The following is a 13,280-nucleotide window of genomic DNA, read 5'->3' on the forward strand; positions in this document are numbered from 1 at the left end:
CAAATAATGTGTCTAAATACTGTTTTATTTAATGTTTCTCTACCTGTTAGTGACCCATCAGTATCTACCAGCGCCACCTCATGCTCCCATCTGAACCAGGCCTTGTTGGGCGACTGATAGTACTGGATCCCACTGAATCTTGCGCTCCAGCCTCCACAGCGGAACATGCAGGTTCCAACGATTTCTGCCACCCCGACCGCAGCACACGACGGACGGTCGAAGTTTACAAACTTGGTGTTGATGACGCTCATCCCATCATCCAGAGGCAGGACAACACCCCGAGCGGTGCAGTAGTCGCTCCCCAGTCCCAGCTCATCCACGTGGCCAACCATGGTGCTATTGACCACGGCTGCCCCTCCATCCAATCCCCATCCGCTGACGTACTGCCGAATGATCCTCTTGGTCTCCACTCCTGCCTTCTCATTATTGACCATCAGGAACTCGCTGAACTGAACCGCTCCTACATTCACCCACTCAACACCTTTCTCATTGTTCCAGGAAGTGAAGCGGCGGAAGACTGCTGGCAGTGGTGTTGAGGAGCTGCAGCTGCCTGTACGCATGGGGAAAAACTCTTGGAAGATCCACAAGCCAAACCAGCCCTGCGAATGCACCGTATTGTTGAAGAACTGTCCCAGTGGTACTCTCTTCTGACAGATGTTGGGGTTATACGAAGGGCCATCTGGATTATCATGCATGCGATACCAGAAGCCAAAGTGCGTTCCACCAGCTGCAGCATTGTGCCTAATGGTGTTATTAGGGTTGGTGACCCAGTATGCAGCTGGAGTCACATCGTCATTTAGTAAACTGGTGCTCTGTTTTACAAATATCGCCAGGTTGTACTGCAGGATGTTGCCAGTCTCAATGCCATCCTCAATAAAGAAGGCCCCACCCATGATATTGTAGATGACATTACGCTCCACCAGCAGGTTGTGAGTGTTATGGATGGTGACGGCACGATTGTAGGACTGATGGATGCCACATCCACGCACATATGACTTAAACTTAACATCACCCATCAGATGCCAGTGGATTGGGTAGCGTCCCAGACGGAACGCCTGTCCAACATTGAAGAGCTAAAGTAGGACAATGACAAACATAATGCCATGACTGACATTTATTGTAAATATTTGATGTCTTAAAGGGGATAGTCCACTGAACAATGTAAATTCGGTCATCATTTACTTAGTCTTCCAAACCTGTATTACTTACTTACTTCTGTGGAACGCTAGAGAAGGTATTCTGAAGAATGTTGGCAAACCCTTTGACTTCCATATGGACAGAAAATACTATAGAAGTCAATGAGACCTGAAACTAGGACTACCTGAGACTACAAGAGCCTTTCACATGTCTTCCTTATGTCTTGTAGGCTTGTGGAGACCTGGAACTGTTGGTTACCAACATTCTTTAAAATATCTTCTTTTGTGTTCCGTAGAACAAAAAAAGAAACATAGGTTTGGAATTACATGAGGAATGTTGACAGAATTCAAAATTTTTGGTGGACTATGCCTTTAAAGGTCCTCAAGAGTTTTGAAACGCATTGAAACGTTTACCTCAACATATTCAATTCTGCCAATTGCCAGATTTTGGTTTGGTTGTGGTGCGTGGAACATGATGCAGCCACCAAACTGGTCGCTTCCTACTTCTTCTCCAAACCTACCCTGGAAACAAGTCTGTGTAGCAAATTCCCCTGTAAGCAAAAAAAGTATATTGAGTTTTGTTCGATAAAAGTCAATAAAATTGACAATGACTTTCACATAACTTTTTAGGAATTGTTAAGGCATTGTCATGATTTTTTGTATGACATGATTATTTGTCTGTCTTTCAATCCTCAGCTGAGGAAACAACATCCAAACCTGTGTTGAATCCATCAGGACAAGCTTCAATCTGATCGTTCCACTCCACATTGTTGGATCCACGGACAACAATGTTTCTGGTAAGAAGACCGACCTCTGCTCTCGCTTCAAAAACTGTCCCATCAGGCAGTGTCACAGACACACCCAGATGAGTGTATTTCAGTGGTTCGGTCAAAGTGAGGGTCCTTCCATCAGCTGAAACTGAGGCAATTCTCTTCAACTCATTTTCTCTTTGGCTGTGTCTGTAAAAACAACATATTTTAGATTATTAGCAATAGTGTTGACATCCTCATTAGCATATTTGAAAATAATTTAGTACATACAATTTGAGCGATAACTTAAACAGTAAGTTTACAATTTTGTATTCTCCCAAATACCAAACCCCAAACACAAATCTCAAATAAAAAAGGTCAAATGTTAAAACTATAAATGATAGTTTGGTATTTGGTACTGTTTATAGAGAACAACTGCACTTTTTCATTTCCTTGGCCTTTGTTCCTACACTGATTTAATTCAGTTTCTCTAGTAAGTCAGTAGCTTTAGTAAATCAACCTGAAACCGCGTTTCGCTGCAGGTTTGGGCGATGGTCTATACCTGTGCCCCGTGGAAGCGATGACAATTTCATCACCAGTCTTCCAGGTAACGACATCCATCAGTGTCAGCGTGTTGGAGCCGCTTTGTGCAGTCTGAGAAAGGCGAGTCCATGGCATAGGGACAGGTATTCCTGAAGAAGCAGGATTGTAGTTAAGCCCTGAACAAAACCTCTCACTGCAGGGGAGTGATTATACACTATGGTGTCTGTATCAAGGAAATTTAGCACTTCTGTAAAGCCCACCTAAGGGGCGTTCTGACTTAACTGAGCCTTCTGGAAGTGATATGTAGGTCATCTCTATTTCTGCGCAGATTACTTAATTTTTCTAAAGAAGATTGTGTTTCTTGACATTGTGACCTTTTAGATACAAATTTTCCTGAAGCTCTGAGATTTGTCAATTTAAAGTTACAGACAAAAAAGTAATACAAATCAGGTACATGTGTCCAGGGTATGCATTTTTTACTACTGTCCACAGGTCAAAAATTTGGGGTCTGTAAGACTTTTGAAAGAATTATCTTATGCTCAGCATCACAATTGCTCTTATTGATCACACATACTGAAAAAATTTAATGAAACATTATTGAAATTTAAAAATAACTTTTCTTTTTTTTTTCATGTGATGCCAATGTTAAATTCTCTGCACATGATTCTTTGGAAATCATTCTAATATTCTGATTTGCTGATCAAGAAACATTTTTTTTTCAAGATTCTTTGAATAAAATGTTCAAAAGAAACACATTTATTTAAAAAACATAAATCTTTTGTAACATTATAAATGTCTTATAAACTGGCATTTTTTATTAATATAATGCATCCTTGTTGAATACAGTATTATTTACTTTAAGAAGAATTACTGTATATGAAATAAAAATGCCTAATTTTTTTTTTTAAATATTTAATATAATAATTCACAAAAAATTAATTAAGTATTTATTTTTAGTACATACCATGCAGATCCAGCACCCCCTCTCTGACACCCAGGGTCTTGGTGCCATAGACAGGAAGTTCTGTAGAACGCAGGTGTCCATGCAGTGTGATGATGGCCTTATGCTGGAAGGGGGCCTGCTCTGTTCCGATCTGCAGAGCTCCACCATCTGTGATCAGAATATTCTCTGCCTGCAGCTCTATGTCTGCCTCATCAAAAATCAGTCGGCCACCTAAACAGAAAACAGGCATTCACAGAACTGTGAGTGTGTCAAGGCTTGGTTTATAATGATAGTATTTGCCTAAATGAGCATACCTTGGATAAGGAGCATCTTAAGTACTGGTGTGCTGGTGTCCAGGAGGATGGTCTGTCCAGCAGTGATTACAGCAAACATGCCCTCCTCAGGAGGGGAGAGACCACCCCATGTATAGGGAGATGACCACACGTCAATATAGAAGAAGGAAGCATTATCCTGGAGAGGAGAAACATTCCAAGCAGACAGATCGATTTTAATTATTCTTATAATGATTATTCTTGTAATAAATGTATTTATGTCACATTTACCATTGGGGCAATTCCTCTGTTCCCCAGCTGAACCCGCACTTGAGTTTCTTGGGATCTGGGCTGAGCGTTGGTCACACAGATGATTTGTGACACACTGGCTGACTGGACATCGCAAACAGACCCCGCAATTGTGACAGAGACTTCGTTGACATTTGAGCTACAGGTGAGACACGGAAGAATTCTGTCATTGTTTCTTCATCCAAATGAGGCTTTATAACTCTCAGGACAATACTGATAGCATTTATTTATTTATTATTATTTATGTGTGTGTGTGTGTGTGTGTGTGTGTGTGTGTGTGTGTGTGTGTGTGTGTGTGTGTGTGTGTGTGTGTGTGTGGGTGTGTGTGTGTGTGTGTGGGTGTGTGTGTTGTTTTAGAGCTAGACTTTGTCACCATTCACTTTCAACGTTTAGGAATGTTTATTTGCTCTGAATTTAACATATCTTTTGGAATTATAGGATTGGAATTACTCAAATGGTGAATAGATGATGACACAATTTTGTGGTTTAATACTTGTAAACTGAATGAGAATTTAAGTTGAAACACTAAAATGTATTCAAAATAAATTAAAACTAAAAAGGAAATTAATATAAACCTAACTGCCACTATAAAAAACAAATAAATGAAAAATGACAAAAGCACATACAAATGACTAAAAATAACATTTAAAATGAGAAAATATAAAAAAGAATATAACAATAATAGTATATGAATAATATCAAAATACAGGTGTTAACTGTGCAATGCATAGAAATCTTTTACTTTGTAACAGTAATGCCACAGAGAACACCGTGTATACAAATATGATTGAAGGACAATGCAACAATGCAATCCTGGTCTGTTCTGCACCTGAAACCTGAGCCGGTAATCGTGAGTCTGGTGCCTCCAGCGGTTCCTCCTCTGCGCGGCGTTACATTGGTGATAACAGGGGTCAGGGAGGATCTGTAAGTATAGCTGTTGGTGAGATTGACAGTTTCGCCTCCATTCATCACTATGACTGTGCAGGGCCGCTCTGCTTCAGTTCCTGTAAGACACAAAAGTTGTCATTAAGATGCTATCAGGCAGTTTTATTTCAGCTCTATTCATCTGTGACCAGATGGCATGAGCTGTTACGTTTGTCATTGTCTCTCAGTGACTGACTTCTGTCAGTCAAAGCATTCCGGGAATGTTTTACTTTTGAGGAAAAACTGTACTGGGAGCTTTTTGTTCAGACTTAGAAATGCTTACTTTGATAGATTAAGCTTTGACTTGCTAACTGAACATTTCTAGACACATACGCAGTACTTTTAAAATAATACATGCCATTGTTGGGTGGGACTTCACAGTTGAGCTGGGTAGACGTGGAGTTCTGCAGGTGCACGTTACACTCTCTGTTACAGATGAGGACTTTGGTGCTGTTTGGGTCAAATCCAGAGCCTTGAATGGCAACAATGGCTCCTCCGGCATAACTTCCTACAGCAAAACAGAGCAAAGGTATCTTGTAGTGTCTTGTTTGAATTTGAATATGATAGCAAGTATAGAAATGCACTTTGTGTTTCGCATCTAGCTTTGCTTCATGACCCAGATGTTTTTGAATGTCACCTTAAGTATTAGATTTAATAGATTTAAATTGGAATTATTTACTAGAACTAGCAACTTAGCATAAGCAGTTTTCATGTAACTTTTTACATTCTGTCCATATTAACGAATCTTTTACCATAGAGAAAGTAATTTTGATTACCCTCATTTGGTGTGACTCCTGTCAGCAGCAGCTCATAGGTGAAGACAGACTGGGTCAAGGCATAACCCTTGACCTTATTGTGAAATATGACTGGAAAAGTTCCTCCCGCATGTTCCCCAACATTGCACAGCAACTGTGTATCTGTGACGGATGACACACTACAAGGCACGCCACCGATCTCTAAGGAGACAAGGGCTACATCTGTGCCAAAACCAAAACCAGATACAGAGATCTCTGTTCCAACCGGACCTACAATGAAAGGAGTATGTCAGTAGTGTTGCTACAATGTGTTGTGATATTCAATAGCTCAGTGGCGTGCTGCAGTCACGACTTATATTTGTAGACCAAAACTTGGAAATGAGTTAGCATTTTACCACTTCCAGCTATTTTCATGGTTTATTCTATGACATAAAATACTTTTATAAAATTTACTTTTGTTGGTCACAGAGCTTATTTTCTGCAATAATCCAAAAGCCAGTGGAAACATCCTATTGGGTTTTTGTCTAGGGAACCAGGGTGATGCTAACTTCCAGGATTGGCCTTCAAAGATATATGGTCACTGAAATTTTCTACATAAATGCTTGTTCATACCTGTTCTAGGACTGACGGAGGTGATGTTTGGAGTTTGTCCCTTAGAGTAGTTGAAATTTTGAGGTGGATACACAACATCAAACACCTTAATGTTCACCTGCACCTGTCCCTCTGCATGAGGAGGTGTCATGCACCTCACCGTATCTGAAGTGACATCTAAAATCCTGCAGGGGGAGTTAGCGAGCCTCACAGTTGTATTTCCCGCCACAAAGCCATTTCCCGTGATCAAGAGCGGCGTTCCTCCAGCAATGCTGCCTGATGTTGGGTTGATGCTGGCTTGTGCTATGCTGGTCAGGGTTTTATCTCCTGTGGCGAGACCTTTGCTCATCACCACCACCTGTAGGACATGTGTACCAGCGGGAAGGGCGCCAGCTGTAACCTTGATACTGCTATCGGTGACTTCTATGACTTCCAAAAGGATGTTGGCTGCAGATACCATTAGATTGGCAGAATCATTCCCAAACCCACTGCCGGTGATCACAACAGTGGTGCTGTTTCCACTGACTGAGTTAGGGAGCACCACAGAGACGTATGGTGCGATTGATTCGGAATATTCAAACTTGCAATCAAAACTGCATGAGGAAGAGATGGAATTGACGTAAACTACAACGTCTCCCCTGTGAGCTTCGGAAGGTGAGGTATCGCACACTACGTAAGAGTAGTCCATGGAAACCACGTTGCATGGAACGCCTGCAACTGTAATCAAACCATTTGAGAACCCAGAACCAGAGATAAATAGACGCGTGTGGCCTGTAGTGCTGCCCACCAAGGGAAAAATGGAATCTATCACTGGTAGAACCACAAATCTGCGGCCGTACTCTTTGGGCATGGTCAGGATGGCAGTGCCAAGGTTGTTGACTAGAACAGTTACAGGTAATGGGATGCCCACTGGTGCTCCGCTGTCAGGACTGAGTTGGCAGTGGATCTCAGTGGAGGTGCTGTTAAAGACGTTACACGGATAATCTCCAACTTTGACCTTTGGTTACCAAAAAAAAGTTTTAAATGTTTTACTCATGCACTCTTTACATGTTAAAGTATGCATAATGTTATAACATTAATATCAGAGACTGAATGGATCTTTTCAGGATCTATATAGGATCATATTTAAAACTATTAAGTCTCCTGAATTGTGGGATCCTGCTTTTTTCTTAGTACAAATTGTTGTCTGTCTTTTTTTTAGTCATTTCCCCAAAAACTTAAAATGAGTAAAACAACATTACATAATATAAAGAATTGTTTTAAGATTGTACCTTGAAAATCAATATATTTTTATCAGCATAGGTTTTACTAAAGATATGCTCTTAAAAAAAAAGTCTCAAAATCTTATGCAGGATTTCTTCTCATTTAAATGTAATTAATGTGAGGTGATTAAGGTGATTAATTTAAAATCTATTTAATTAAAATCTATCTATCTATCTATCTATCTATCTATCTATCTATCTATCTATCTATCTATCTATCAAGTTAAGTTGGATTAGGTAGAGAAATATATATTTTTTAAATGGGCAAAATTAGTAATGTTTTTTATAAAGGTTATGTACATTTTGCTTAGGTTTACCTACCATTATAAATAGATTATAAATAGAAATTATATACATTTTTATTCCTAGATATAAAGTTTCATGTAACTGATGTGCCTTTACTATGAAATCTGAAGTAATGTTAATGTATTGAGTTTTCCTTTTTAAATGTAATTATGCATTTATTTGTATATCTTTGGGAATATAAAATATATGTTTTGCAGATAATATGTCTAAATGTTAATGTCATATAAATATGTGTATTTTTCATTTTGTATTGTGATTGGCATTTGGCATAGGTATTCCAAAAAATCCCTTACAGCGCCTTTAATGTCATGAAGCTCACCTCGTTTGCACAGTTAATGCTGCTAAAGCCAGATCCGTTGATGCTGATAATGTCATGTGTAGTGCCATGGTCAGGTGTGATATGGTACACAGTGGGACTGGCACATGAAGTAAAACTGAAGTATAGACTTTCTGATGTCTCGTTAAATTCTAGCTGTCCTCGGAAACAGTCAGAAGTGGCCACACAAGCAGAGTCAGAAGAGTTCATTTGTGGTGAGACTAGGGAGGAGACAAAAGATGATTATGATGAATTTACCTGCAAATTCCTTGCCATTGCTTAAACTGAAGATTGTACTTTTAATTATTTTGCTCTGATTTAGTTGTACCTATATTCACAGAGGCCTCTATTCCTGTCACAAACACCTGAAGCCCAACAGTGCTCTCCTCCAATGGCATAACAGTCACCACTCCCTGAAGTGTCTTCTGGTTTCCAGTGTCGATGTAACCGCTGCTATAGTAGTATACTCCAGGAGACGTAAAACGATAGGCAAAAAGCCCTTTTGGTAAAACACAAACATGTGCACAAAGAACAGTAGAATTAGATTTGTTCCTCAAACTAACTGCATCACACCTTTCACCAACTTTCATTGCCTTCAGTTCCTTTACAAGAATACAAAATTACACATGTATGGCAAAAAGCATTGTCTATAAGTAAACTGCAAATTTGTACAATACAATGTTTTCTACACAGTGATTGGTATGTAATTATGTTGCCATTATATGTAATTAGAGCAGACACCTTGAGTTTACGCTTCATGAAATCTGACACTCACAAATAAAATGCTTGTCTGCATGCCTGCATGTCCAAATGCTTGTCTGCATTTAATTATATATCCCAGAGGTCTCTAAATTTACTTCTCAGCAACAGTCAGGACAAACAAAAGCCAAACACTGTTTCAGAGACAATGTATCGTACAGTATGTGACAAGGAATGTAATGTAATATATATTTCACAACATTGAAATACTTTAGTCAGACAACTTTCAAGCTGGCAGCCATTAAAAAGTAAAAGTAATTATTAAAAAGTGCAATTTTATGTTCAAAATAGTTTCTCCCAGACTGGAGCAGAATATAAAAATAACAATACTTGGTTAAATCTAATCATTAATCTGGAACATATTTTTTTTTTTGCCTTATTCTTTTCTCTTATTCTATTCACTTATTGTGGATTTAATGCATTTAGTTACATACTGTCTTTTAATTAAAACTAGAAAATGCACCTTATTAGGGAAGGACTAGTTTTTAAATGGTGTCCAGGCAAATGTTTTTGCAAACAGAGTAGTTTTGTTTGTCCTGCTTAATGTAAATTAGAATGTCGCAAATATTTTGTGTAGTTTTGTATTTCCTGTTTAATGTAAATTAGAGTGAACAGTGTTAACACGGATAGTTGTTGTTGTTTGTACCTTTGGCAGTTCGGGTGTCTCCACTGCTGAAAGCAATGCCATCATAGTCTGTGCTGCTGGGACTGGACACACTGAAGACCCTGTAGCCCAGACCAGACACAAAAGCTGGTGCGTCCCAGAGCCAAACCACTGTGTCCCCCACTGAGGCTATTAATGCAGACGGGCTCCAGGCGTAACCCTGACCGTACACTGAACACATATGATGGAATTAATTATATGCAAGTGTATCGCAACACAATCACAAATGCACATTTTATGACAAAATATTATATCTTGGGATACCACAAGTTAATTTCTATAACTTTATAAATAAGTTTTAGGTTGCACATTAAAATGAAAAATGTGTGATCATGACACTTTACAATTGAAGATTTCATTCATTTCCATTACTTTTTAATATTTTTATTTCTCTAAATTGTTCATGAACCTTTAATATTTTATGCATTTTTTATGACATTTCTATTACTTTCAGATGCTATTTGACATCCCTTTTTTATTACGGTTTAAGATTTTATTAAATTTCCATCACTTCTCCATTATTTTAAGATTTTATTGCCATGGCATTTACATTAAGGTTAAAGCCTATCTATTTCTATGACCTATAAAATGTTACTCATTTTTCCCCCTTGCATTTTAATGAATTCTGCAGAAAAAAATTAAACAGAATATTAAACAAACCTGAAATTCTAATTGGTATCAGAAACATCATATAGCACAATTATTTAAAAAGCGAACATCCGAGGGGCAGCACAGAATTCCAATAGCTGTCATTCAGATTTCTTTCACTGAACTGTCTGTGTGAATTCTGTGCATGACTAAATATAGCTTATAACAATGTCAACCATATTTTCATAGCTCTTTAAAAAGCCAAATCAATAACAAATCACGTCAAGGACTTATCAAATACTCGAGCTGCCAGAAAAATAGCAGCTTGAGTATTTGATAAGTCATTGATATGATAAAACAGTCATTGTGCTGACAGCCATTGTTCCCCTTTCTCTGATGTATTCAGGTGTTGTGTGCGTGACAGAACAAGCGATACAAGTAAAGAGATATTACCGGGGTGGAAACCTTGGTTAGTGACAGTGTGTGTTTTATCTCTAGACTGGGTCACACACTCCAGGTGATGATCTGAAGTGGCTGTCACTCGGCACTGTCTGTCTCCTGTACGAAACACAGAGTCATAACCGTGACTGCACTAAACGATCAGGAAGTTGTTTTAAAGAATGCTGATGCATTTTTTTCTGTTGTGGTCTTGTCTCACCCAGAGTGACATTATCATCTTCTGCGACAGGACTGAACCCAGAGCCGGTGATAGTGATGGTGGTTCCTCCATACAAAGACCCCAGAGATGGAGAGAAACCAGTCACCTCTAGAAGATACTCTATAGTGGTTTTAACACCAGCACTGCACACAAAGAAAACAAACATTAATAACTCCAAAAAGCTTCACTTTTGACAAAAATGTCATTGTAAATGCACAATTGTAATATTAAAGTGTAGTCTTCTACAGTAGTAGCATGATCATTTGAATGATAGTTTGAAATCTGATGTAATGGGGTACAGAAAGTGATGTGAGACCTGGTTAATGGGTATCCCTGGTTTCCGACTCTCACATGGATATTGTACTCAGCTGGAGGGAGTGTGGGTAACAGGCAGGTGATGTTTTCGTTGGTCCAATCCAGCAATTCACATACGGCCTCTCCAATCAAAACGGAGCTGCCATTATCATGCGACTCAAAATTTGTGCCCAAGATGGCGAGAATCCGGCGTCCTTTATAAAAAACAATGAAGTGAAAACAAGGTCAAATGCATTGCTGTTCCAGTAAGATTGTGAGAGGTGGGGACAATGACGAAGCTGCTGTGACCGTTTATTTTTTGAAGTTTTTTTTTGAAATTTTTTGAGCAGCTTTTAAGAGCCATCACGCTGTTGATTGTCCTTCACTGCAGCCAAACCGGCTTTTCTGATTGCGTGACATAAGATAAAGCCCGTGCAATTATCTGGCCTGCACAAAAGAGCTGGAAAGAGTTTTGTCTGGAGGCCATATGGGGGTTTACAGCTGTAACCAAGATGTAAATGCAGATCAGGACAATGGGATGGAAACAGACACTTGACACTTGAATGTGATTTTACCTGTTTGTTTGTATCCCATGTCTTTCATCTTCATTATCTTGTCTCAAACAAGAGAAGCTAAGCATTTATTTGAATGTGGAAACAGTGGAAATCACTCACCGAAGGTCGGTCCTGTTTTTAGACATAATTATACTGACACATTTATTTGTCATGTAGCTTCCTGTTGCTATCTGCAGTTCAAAAAGTGTAAAAGTGACTATTTGGAATAAGGGCAGGTGATTTATAACAAACAAACCCCCAAAAAAATCTTTAAGGGTCATAAATTGAGACTTGCGAGTGCCAATTGTGAGTAAAAAATAGTTTTTGGTAAGTAAATAAAACTTGGTTGGTAACTTTATTTAAAAAAGAACCATAAGACATGGTTTACATTACAGTCACAGTCTGACCCTTTCTAAAGTTTGATTCAAATCAGATATCAAACAAAATATACATATGGTTGCTAAGGAAAACATGTTGTGACTCGAGCGTCTCCTTAAACTTACTCCTTGATGGAAAATTTAGTTTTTTTCCTCCAAAACTAAATATATCTTATTTATATAATTTTTAAGTGTGTGTGTTAGAGAGAAAAAGAGAAACTGTAAGAATGAATATTTATTCAATTCCTTTTTAAAACACTTTTTTAAAAGATTTATGCTCAGAAAACTTTGTATTAGTAGGTGTTGCTAAAGTTCATTTTAGATTTGCACGTACGCATGACATTATTTCCATGTCCAAAGTCTTGTTTTTGAGTGACATATAATTGGAATTCTATTAAAGTTGTTGAAGGAATTACATATTTGTGTGAACTGATCTGAAAGCTCAGTGATCCTTATTTATACTCTGCATTCTTGTGAATAAAGGCAAGAGAACTCAATTCTAAAAATAGAATATACCTGTATTCAACAGACGGAGTATCATCTTTCAGCTTAATCTCAGATCAGAATACAATCAGCTGTTGGCTGTTTGCAAGCATAGTATGCGATCAACTATAGAGCACCAATTTTGACAAAATGAATAGGTATTGAAAAGCATATTTGAACATCTAAAGCCATTCAGGGTACTTGTCAATGTCACTGTCTAGGTTTATTATTTGCAAAGTATTACAGTTAGAAAATTAATGCTTTAAGGTCATGAGTTTAATTCCCAGGTGAATGCATGGACTTTTAAACATATCTGCCCTGGATTAGGTAAAATCTTCTGACAATACATGAATGTTGATACCTTACCAAATACTGTTGTAGTTTGTGGGCTCACTGATGTGATTATGGCCGTCAAATTGTTGCTGTATGTGAAAAAGCCATCTGATACTGCTGTCATCTCTGCTGCAGTTAGAGTTACTCTCTGTTCACCTTCTGACCCCTGTGTCATGAAGTTTCATAAAATTATAAAAGTTCCATAGGTTTATTTTCAGGTTGTAGAGGATGCAAATGCAGTAGTGTTTTAACTGTTTAGTGAATTTGCCCTGAGCAGATCTGTTAATAATACTAATAAAATATTATTCATAATAACTGTTATATTCAATTACAACGTTAACTTAAAAAGGTTTCTAACATATTTATGATTTTAAATTTGACTGTTTTTAGAAACCTTCATGGGAAATCAAGTTCTTCACTTACAGCTGGAACTATGCATCTCAGCTGGGAAAGTTCCACGTTTA

The 13,280-nt window shown here is 38.2% G+C and overlaps 1 protein-coding gene across 1 annotated transcript in view; it reads right to left on the reverse strand.

Moving 5' to 3' along the window:
- pkhd1l1.1 (PKHD1 like 1, tandem duplicate 1) overlaps positions 1 to 13,280 on the reverse strand; it is a 33,232-nt gene that overhangs the window by 10,233 nt on the left and 9,719 nt on the right. The window contains exons 31-49 of the mRNA XM_059556041.1: positions 13,240 to 13,280; positions 12,850 to 12,982; positions 11,092 to 11,284; positions 10,776 to 10,918; positions 10,571 to 10,675; positions 9,512 to 9,700; positions 8,435 to 8,605; positions 8,110 to 8,327; positions 6,244 to 7,219; positions 5,653 to 5,901; positions 5,235 to 5,384; positions 4,782 to 4,956; positions 3,935 to 4,091; positions 3,686 to 3,842; positions 3,393 to 3,602; positions 2,448 to 2,577; positions 1,854 to 2,095; positions 1,551 to 1,687; positions 44 to 1,073 (exon numbers count right to left, since the gene is read on the reverse strand). The exon at positions 13,240 to 13,280 is cut by the window's right edge and continues 81 nt beyond it. Coding sequence (XP_059412024.1) covers positions 44 to 1,073; positions 1,551 to 1,687; positions 1,854 to 2,095; positions 2,448 to 2,577; positions 3,393 to 3,602; positions 3,686 to 3,842; positions 3,935 to 4,091; positions 4,782 to 4,956; positions 5,235 to 5,384; positions 5,653 to 5,901; positions 6,244 to 7,219; positions 8,110 to 8,327; positions 8,435 to 8,605; positions 9,512 to 9,700; positions 10,571 to 10,675; positions 10,776 to 10,918; positions 11,092 to 11,284; positions 12,850 to 12,982; positions 13,240 to 13,280 — 4,806 coding nt within the window. The remainder of the gene's footprint in view (positions 1 to 43; positions 1,074 to 1,550; positions 1,688 to 1,853; positions 2,096 to 2,447; positions 2,578 to 3,392; positions 3,603 to 3,685; positions 3,843 to 3,934; positions 4,092 to 4,781; positions 4,957 to 5,234; positions 5,385 to 5,652; positions 5,902 to 6,243; positions 7,220 to 8,109; positions 8,328 to 8,434; positions 8,606 to 9,511; positions 9,701 to 10,570; positions 10,676 to 10,775; positions 10,919 to 11,091; positions 11,285 to 12,849; positions 12,983 to 13,239) is intronic.

This window comes from Carassius carassius, chromosome 8 (assembly GCF_963082965.1).
Source record: "Carassius carassius chromosome 8, fCarCar2.1, whole genome shotgun sequence".
In the NCBI taxonomy this organism is placed as follows: domain Eukaryota; kingdom Metazoa; phylum Chordata; class Actinopteri; order Cypriniformes; family Cyprinidae; genus Carassius; species Carassius carassius.